The sequence below is a fragment of the Herpailurus yagouaroundi genome, unplaced genomic scaffold (assembly GCF_014898765.1).
Source record: "Herpailurus yagouaroundi ecotype Mexico unplaced genomic scaffold, PumYag 182, whole genome shotgun sequence".
Taxonomy (NCBI): domain Eukaryota; kingdom Metazoa; phylum Chordata; class Mammalia; order Carnivora; family Felidae; genus Herpailurus; species Herpailurus yagouaroundi.
In genome coordinates, this window is record NW_024412413.1 from 5,907,981 (window position 1) to 5,916,882 (window position 8,902).

The 8,902-nt window shown below is 52.8% G+C and overlaps 1 protein-coding gene across 1 annotated transcript in view; it reads left to right on the forward strand.

Moving 5' to 3' along the window:
* The first annotated feature begins 322 nt into the window (after positions 1-322).
* The window catches only part of SCUBE1 (signal peptide, CUB domain and EGF like domain containing 1), a 147,258-nt gene continuing 138,678 nt past the window's right edge, over positions 323-8,902 (forward strand). Inside the window, exons 1-2 of the mRNA XM_040491819.1 lie at positions 323-335; positions 3,620-3,709. Of these exons, the coding sequence (XP_040347753.1) occupies positions 323-335; positions 3,620-3,709 (103 nt within the window). The remainder of the gene's footprint in view (positions 336-3,619; positions 3,710-8,902) is intronic.

The window sequence follows — 8,902 nt, forward strand, 5'->3', positions numbered from 1 at the left end:
AAGTTCATGCACCAGAGTCTGCCTCTCCAGCCTGGGCTGCTTCGTCACCCACCGGCAGGGACGTGACCCTAGCGTCTGTGTCCCTAGCATCTGGCATCCTTTCTTTCCAAATAAAAGGAATCTTCCTCCATCTTCGTTGGGCACTAATACAACTCAGTAGCTCTTTTTTTTTTTCTTCAACCATTTAAGTGGGACCAGCACAGCTCGGAGGGGTGGGGGTGAGAGGGGTACTTAATTTTCTGGGGCTCAGTTTCTCCGTCTGTAAAATGGAGGATTTGAAACGCCTGATCTCAGCCTTCGACTATGAGGATCAAACAAGACGATGGGCGTGAATGGTAAGCTGTAAAGTCCCGCACAAACACCCATTGTCACTACCAGCGTGACCTGCCCTGTGAGACTAGTTACCAAAGAGCTCAGTTGACCTTGGAGGCAGAGCCAGGGAGCCCAGGTCCCCTGGTCAAGCCCCCTCAGGCCAGTTTTTTTCACTCCCTCAACATTCCTGGGAGATAAGGCTGCCAGGCAAGAAAGCCATAATGGCTCATTGTGCATGGGGTGCGGGGGTGGGGCGCGTCCATCCCCAGCCGGCAGTGGGCGGCTGTGGGAGCCCTTGATCGTGGTCACACGAGCCCCTCCTCCTTGGTGGGAGGGGCATTCTTGAAGTTGAACGAGTCCAGGCCTGGGACCAGAGAAGGGCTGACACCTTCCGTTAAATGGCCAAACAGGGCAAGGCCCCCCGAGGGTGGGAAAGCGGTGGGTTTCTGGGCCACGAGCCCTTGACTTCTGTTTGGACCCCGGGAGACCCACCCTGGGATGTCGCTGACCAGCACCGGTGCCTCCTGATTGTGTGTATCACCACTGCCACCAATTAGCCCGAAGAAGATGTCTGAGGGATTCCAGAGCCATGCCTACTCTCTGTGCCTCCTCCGCTAGACCCCTTGCTGGGCACTGGTGACGGGAGGCACGGAAAGGGACTAGTGACTCCTAATTCACTCGTGGCATCCTCACTCTGTACCGAGGATCATGGCTTCTGCCCTGTCCACAGCCACGAGGTCCTTGCCTGGCTCCCTGATAGTTCTGCCTCCTTGGAGGACTGTGTGGTCTTGGGTTTCGAGGGTCGCTTACAACTCAGGCAGGCAGCATTGTGCGTGCCAGGCAGTGACCCCAGAGGGCAGAAGAGGTTGAGGATGCGGAGAAGGGTCCACAGGTTCGAGAGACACTTAGGAGGTAAGATTGACAGGTCGTGGTAACACTTCTCTGAGAAGCAACGTAGCAACAGGTGTAGAAGCAATTTGGCAAAAGCTGCTGCTTCCCTTCCATCCAGTTATTCCACCTCCACAGATTTATTTCAGAGTGACGATCAGAGGTGGGCAGAGATTCAGGTACAAGGATGTTCCGCTCAGTGCGGTTTATAAAGCAAAAAATTAGAATCCGTTTAGGCTGGTTAGGTAAGTTGTGGCACATCCTTGCAATGGAATACTACATAGCCAGTTTTTTTTTAATTACATTTTAAAGTCTATTTATTTATTTTTGAGGGAGAAAGAGAGAGCGCAAGCGGGAGAGGGAGGGAGACACAGAATCCAAAGCGGGCTGCAGGCTCTGAGCTGTCAGCACAGAGCCCGACGCGGGGCTCGAACCCATGAACCGCGAGACCATGACCTGAGCCAAAGTCAGACGCTTAACAGATTGAGCCACCTAGGTGCCCCTTAAATTATATTTTAAAAGAAGATTTAATGCTTATGGTCCTGAATGAAATGAGAGAAAACAGTTTGCAAAGCTGTATGTGCGGAATGAAATGCAAAAAGCATGCTGAGCAAAAGAAAGCAGGCAAGAGACTACCTCATTGGGCAGGAGTCCATTTGCATGAAGTTCTAGAACAGGCAAAACTCATAATCCTTAGTCAAGGGCACCGGACTGGTGGTTGCCCGAGTCCAGGGAGTTAGGGCAATTGATGGGAAAGGCAGGTGGAGATTCGGGGGGTGTGGTACATGTTCTTTATTTTGATTGTGATGGAAATTACGCAGCTCTCTGCATCCATCAAAACTCACTGAATGGTGCAGCGTCTTTGGAACCGAATAGCACTTTCTCAAAATTAAACATAGAATTACCATATGATCCAGCAATTCCACAACTAGGTATTTCCCCCAAATTACTGAAAACAGGGCTTCCAAGCAATATTTGCACACCCAGGTTCTTAGCAGCATTCCTCACAGTAGCTAAAGGTGGCGACATCCCAAATGTCGATCCACAGATGAACAGATAAATGAAGTTGTGATAGATACAAAACAAAAATCATTCAGCCTTAAAAAGGAATACAATTCTGATCATACCACACAGATGAATCTTTCTTTTTTTTAACTTTTAATTTTTATTTTAGAGAGAGAGAACGAGCGTGAGTGGAAGAGAGAGGCAGAGAAAGAGAGAGAGAGAGAGAGAGAGAGAATCCCAAGCAGGCTCTGCACGGTGAGCACAGAGCCCGACGCAGGGCTTGATCTCACAGTTTGTGAGATCATGACCTGAGCTGAAATCAAGAGTCAGATGCTTAACCCGCTGAGCCACCCAGGCGCCCCAGGGGAGTTAGTGTTTAACGGGGACAGAGTTTGGGAAGATGAAATCATTCTGGAGATGGATGGTGGTGATGGTCACGCAAGTACGTAAATTGCACTTAATGCCACTGATCTGCAGACTTAAAAATGGTTGAAATGGTCAATTTTATGTTACGTATATTTTAGTACAAAAAATTGTTTTCAACTCAACAAACCATGCACTTAAACTGGTGCACTCTCTTCTATGGTAAGTATGCCTGTATAAAAAGGATTTATGAAAATTTTAAGACAAACATGGAGGTCAGAAAATATGCTTTATGTATAACATCATCTTAATTTCATTTAAAAAAAATTTTGTTTTAATGCTTATTTTTGAAAGGGCAAGACAGAGCACGAGTCGGGGAGGGGCAGAGGGAGAGGGAGACACAGAAACTGAAGCAGGCTCCAGGCTCCGAGCTGTCAGCACAGAACCCAATGCGGGGCTCAAATCCACGAACTGTGAGATCGTGACCTGAGCCGAAGTCGGACGCTTCACCGACGGAGCCCCCCAGGCGCCCCTTAATTTCATGTTTTAAGTGTATACGCTCATAGAAAAAAAGACTGGAAGGAATACAGCAAAAGGTTCATTGTCATCCTGTCTGGATCTTTCCTACATTGAGCAGACGTAACTTCTAAAATTGGGAAAAGTGTTAATTTTAGGTAAAAGGTGTTCTTGCACAAATCAGCATTTGCAGAGCGTGTGGTGAGAACACACTCATCCCTGCACCTCCCACAACGCTGTTTAAATATTGCTGGCCGCACGGGTCACCTTGGTGCAGGGGACTCAGACAGGCTCCACTGTGGTTGAAAGGGAATTTGAAGGTCCGGTCCACTCCATGGCTCTCTGAGACAGACTTCCCATCTTGGCATCGTGGCTCCTTTTGAGATTCGGGTCCTGGGGCAAGAATCAGCTCCTGGGAAAGAGCTTCGCTGCCCACCCCACCCCACCACCACCCCGTCTCAGTTCTCTGCACAGCCCTCGTCCCTCTGTTAGGCTTTTCTTGTTTCTGGTTTCTTGTGGTCTGTCCCCCCTCCAGCGGACTGTGAGCTCCACGAGGGCAGGGATCCAGCCTGGCCGGCTCACTGCTGTATCCCCAAGACCGAGAACAGCGTCTGGAACAAAGGAGGTACTCGGTAAATATCCCTTGACTCACTAGACTACCTGGCCGCCGTGGGCTCACTGCTGACCCCGTGGCTGGCACTTCACAAATGTGATCCTTGGAGAGTCTCACGCCTTCTCCGTGAGGTGGGCATTCTTGCTTTTAGCAGGGAAGATACTGAGTCACAGAGAAGTGCCGTGGCTTGCCCAAGGCCACACAGCAAGTAAGCGACAGACAGAGCGGGGATTCAAGTCCTGATCTGCCAACCCCCTGCTCTTTCCCTCCACTCCACCGCTGAACATTTCAGACTGTGGGTCAGAGGGAGGGTCCAGGAACTGGACAGGGTGTCACGAGCCCCCAGCTCCTTCTCATCCTGACTCTGACTGGCTGGGTCGACCAAGGGCAACATTTCCCATTCATTCATTCATTCATTCACTCATTCCTGTGTGACCTTGGGCAAGGCACTCAATTTCTCCGGGCTACACTGCACACCTATAAATGAGGATAACAGCGCCTACCTCATCCGGTGATTGTGGAATTACATGAATTAATATATATCAAGGGTTTAGAACAAGGCCTGGAAAGGGTCATTTATTGATGGTGTCATTTCATGGAGATATCCCCAACCCTACACATCCATTCAGCAGGACACTTATGGCTTCAAGAGATGGGAACTAACATAATTGTCTTAAGGACAGAAGGCAGGGCTCAACCGGGGCCTCGAACACTGTCAGGTCCCTCCTGTCCCCTCCCCTCTCCTTCTCTGCTCTCTCTCTTCTCTCTCCCTCTCCATCTCTCCCCTCTGCTTCTCTCTGACTGATGGATCCAGTCTTTCAGGCCAGCTGTCTACATCATCGCAGAACCACAGTGACAAGAGCCTTTCCGGACACCCATGTACTGCTCCATGACCACACAGGGAGTAGACACATCCACCAGCCCATGTAGAGACTCCCAGGGAAGGCGTCTGATTGGCTTGGCGTAGCCACAAGTCCTCGCCTACACCAATTATGTGGCTGGGGGCATGGGATACAAGAAATGGCCCATCCAGAGCCACCTGTCCACCACTGGGCCTTGGGTCTGGAAAGGATACTAGGTGACCGGGAATTCTAACGCACCTGCTCATCTTGACCTGAAGAGGAGACAGATCTATTAACCAAAAATTTCAGGTTTCAAAGCTGAACCAGTGCCCGTGATGGGGGATCATGCAGGGCCCAAGGGCCCCAGACCACCCATTCTGAGCCCCTGAAGACAGCGGTCCAACTAGCCAGTCCAGCGTCCCCATGGGGCACAGAGGATGGAGACAGCCAGGAGAAAGTGGGCAGTTGGATTGACTCCCCAAAGCCCCGGATAGGACAGGGCACCTCTGAGGGCAGGGCATCTGAGCCGAGCATTGAGTCTGAATGTGCCAGACCTATGGGATGGGAAGGGTATTGAGAGAGGAGGGAAGGAAGCATGCTGTGGCCCAGAGGCATGAGGCAGCGTGGAAGTCTACCAGGCAGGGGGCTGAGGATGAGCAGGTCCACAGGGTCCCGTCTCTCAGGGTCTTGGGCGGACTCTGTCCCGTAGGCAGCAGAGTGGAGAGGTCAGGTCGGCCTTTGGAGAGCTGACTCCAGCTAGCCCGGAGGGACGAGTTTGAGCCTCTGTGGAGTCACTTGCATGAGAGCTGGTGTTGTCTCAACAAGCCAGTGGCTGAAGGGATGGAGAGGAGAGGTCACGAATGCAGAGCTGACAGGGTTTGGTGCGGGTGGTGAGGAGAAAAGGCAGGGAGCCCTAAGGGGCGCTGACCTGGGCAGTGCGGTTAAAGGTGCCTGAGGGGGGCAGCAGAACTGTGAGGCTGGGCCTCAGTTTCCTCGTCTATCAAATGAGTGTGGGGTGGACCACCTCTAGGATTCATTTGCACGGGGTATGGCGTGTGTATGTGAGTCATATGACCCCTTACTTTCACTTCTATACAGCCCCTTCCCAAAAGTGAGGGACTGCCATCTACACGGGGGGAAAAATTCTTTTTGCACCTGTTGGAAAGATGAGGGAACATAAAGTTGGGTGGTGCCTAAAATCAGCCCCATGAATTATGAACTGTTACAGTCTGTCTGGCCACTATGTAGAAACCACTTTTCTCAATAGCAAAGCCAAAAGAGGAAAACCTTGTGCCTTCCAGAGAGGAGCACTCTTGTGCCCTTTGAGCCTTTGAGGGAGTTTTATTAACAGGTAATGGTGAAGAGTGTCATTGGAGTCCGGCAGACCTCGGTTCAGATCCCACCTCTGCCATTTGTTAGCTCTGTGGTCCCAGACAAGCGGCCTGAGTCTCTGTTTTCTCTGGTGGTTAGTGGGGGGGCGGGGGGGGGTGGCGGTTTCAACCCCTCGGGATGGAATGAAACAGCGTGCGTGTGCACATGTCTCAGGTATACAGGGACACTAGAACGTGGGAACGACTGTAATCACAGGGGAGGAATTAGTAAGGAGGTCAGGACATGCTGCGTGCCCGAACACAGGTGGGTCATCTCAGAGAAGTCGCTAGAATGTGAGCAGGAGATGACCAAGGTCCTGGGGACCGAGACCCCCATTTGACAGCCAGGGCTCAAGCCAAGAAACCCAACTGGCGGGGCCCAGGGTCACGGAAGGATTGCAAGAGAGATTCTCCTTGAAGGTCTAAAGAAGTGTGTGGCATAAGGGGGATTATTACAAAACCCCATTTTTAACAGGAAAGGACAAGAAAGCCTCTAAACTCATGGAATGACATTTCATGCTGGCAGAGAACTTTGTTTCCTCAAAGAACTTTTGCAACTGTTATTAATCAAGAGACTTCTTCTTGAAGAAGTTTTCTTTTTAAAGCAAGGTATTCTTTTGCTGAGGACTGGGGTCACCAGGGACAGCCGGGTGGCAGAGGCTGCGTGCGTGTGTGTGTGTGTGTGTGTGTGTGTGTGTGTGTGTTGGAAGGAAGCCCCCCTCTTCCTCAAACTTCTGCGAGGCGTCACCAGGGGGAGCTAAAGGGCCCCGGAGACCAGCGGTCCTGCCAGCCTGCTCCGCTTCCCCCGCAGGGCAGAGGGGATAAGGGTGGCCAGGCGAGCAGGCAGCCGGGTTCACCCCCCAAAACCCCGTCAAACAGCCAAAGAATCTTTATCCACTCCCTGGAGCAATGTGAATTCTCGGTTACGTGACGTTCATTCTCGTTTCTTTGTTCGTTCATTCACTAATCCTTGCTTAGACGTCAGGGGGGAGCTGCAGCCCCAGATGCAGATGGGGCGTGAACCCCGCCTTCAGGAACCCCCAGTTTGGGAAGAGGGAGCTGTGAAACCCCAGGTGAGCCAGACTCCGATGAGGACAGCAGCCCCCAGGTGCGTGGGGCAGAGGTGTGGGCAGAGGAGAAGGGTGAGCTTTGTGAAGAAGGGCATAAAGGGCGCTCCCGGCAGAGGGAGACACACAGGCAAGGACCCAGGGGGGTGACAGCAGGACGTCTGGGGGGCCCTCTTCGCCTGTGGTTCCGCGAGGCTGGGACTGCTGCGCGTGCCTTGTTAGCGGCACAAAGCATTCAGGGCTTGCCTGGAAGGTGATAGGGAGCTATGGAGTGTTCCCTCCCAAAGTGACTTGTCGGGTTCATCCCTAGACCTCCACACTCGTGGCTCAGTTTGCAAGAGCTGCGAGATACCCCTTGCTGGAGTCCAGGCATACGTGTTCTCACCCCGGCCAACTGGTCCTCGCCCCCTGTTGCTGCTGTCTCCGTGGGCAGCTCTCCGCCGTGTCACCATCACAGACGTGCAATGCTTTACAGTTTCGAGGCACTTCGAGAGCATTCACTCCTCGGTCCCTGCCTTCTTCAGTGGATGCTGGCACATTCTCCTGACTGTCAGGAAAATATCCTTCTCCTGTTTTGTGCCCAACACTAGGGTCTCGGATGCCTCCGTGGCCAACCCAGGAGCAGAAGTGACCGCCTGTTTCTCTCCCACCGCCTTTAGTGCATTGGTGGGGACTCACCAGTGTCTCTCCTCTCCACTCCCGTCCCCTGCTCCCTGACTCCTCTGCACAGACCACAATCTCCTCCTGGAAAGAACCATGTTTTCTCCATCTGCAACACCTTCCACCAGTCAGGCTGGGGACTAGAACTTGGTATGAGTGAGAGCTGCCCCCGGGGTTGTGGAGTCACAGTCTAAAAAGCTGTCGCCCTGCCTCCATTCACTGCTTGATCTGCAGGGGGGGGGGGCGGGGGGGACAAAGCCTGGAAGAAAATTCCTGTGCTGTCATCAAGCTTGGGAGCCACCTGGCCAGAAGCGAGGGGCCCCTGATGAACAGGCCCTTTGAAAGACATTGTTTCTGCTCAGTTAGCGCCCCCCCAAAAGGACCTCGCCCTCAACCTCACATTTCTTGCCCCGTTACTGATGCACAAGACCATGTGCATTTCTGAGGGAGCTTTCTCCCCCCAGAAACCCAAAACCACGCAGTTGGGAGGAGGACAAAATAAAGCCTGCAAAGATAATGGGGTCTCCCAAATTAAGCCACCAGCCAGGAGCAACCACGCAGAAGGAAATGTCTGGAGTCAGAGCAGCACTGCCTTCCCCTCTCATTCCTGGACAGCCACAGCTGACCCTTCCTGGCCCCCTTTGCCTAGGCCACCAGGCCACTGCCATGAGCTATTTGTGACACGAAGTCGGACTGGGAGTAAGGGTGCCTGGACACACATGTTCCATTTCCAGAACGGCAGTGACTGTCTCCAGAAGGCCGTGTGAGTGTGCGTGCAGGGTGTGTGTCCGTGAGGGTGCGTGTGATTGTGTGGTGTGTGTGAGAGACAGAGAAAGAGAGCACGTGTCTGTATGTCTGAGGGCAGTGTGTTGGGAGGGGTGTGTGTGTGTGTGTGTGTGTGTGTGTGTGTGTGCGTGTTGGGGGCAGGGAAGGGAGCCGGTATGGAGAGGGAAGCTAGGCGCAGACCGAGACGGGCAGAGTGGACAAAAAGAGGAAAGTCTTGTCTTTGAGTCTGGCCTGGAGAGCAGGAGAAGAAAGAAGGAGCTCCTATTGGTGGTTGTCAAGGAGATGGGCCTTGGGGTCTGCCGAACTTTCCTTCCTTAAAGTGTCCTGCCTCGGGCTGAGAGGGGCCATTTATTTCCAGCTGCGACTCCTGGGCAGGGGTCTCTGTCGAGGCCCAAAGGCCGACAAGTGTCAGGTGTAGATCCCAGGTCAGGCCAGAGCACGGCTTGCGCTGGAAAACGGTGATGTTCGTCCTGCCCCCCC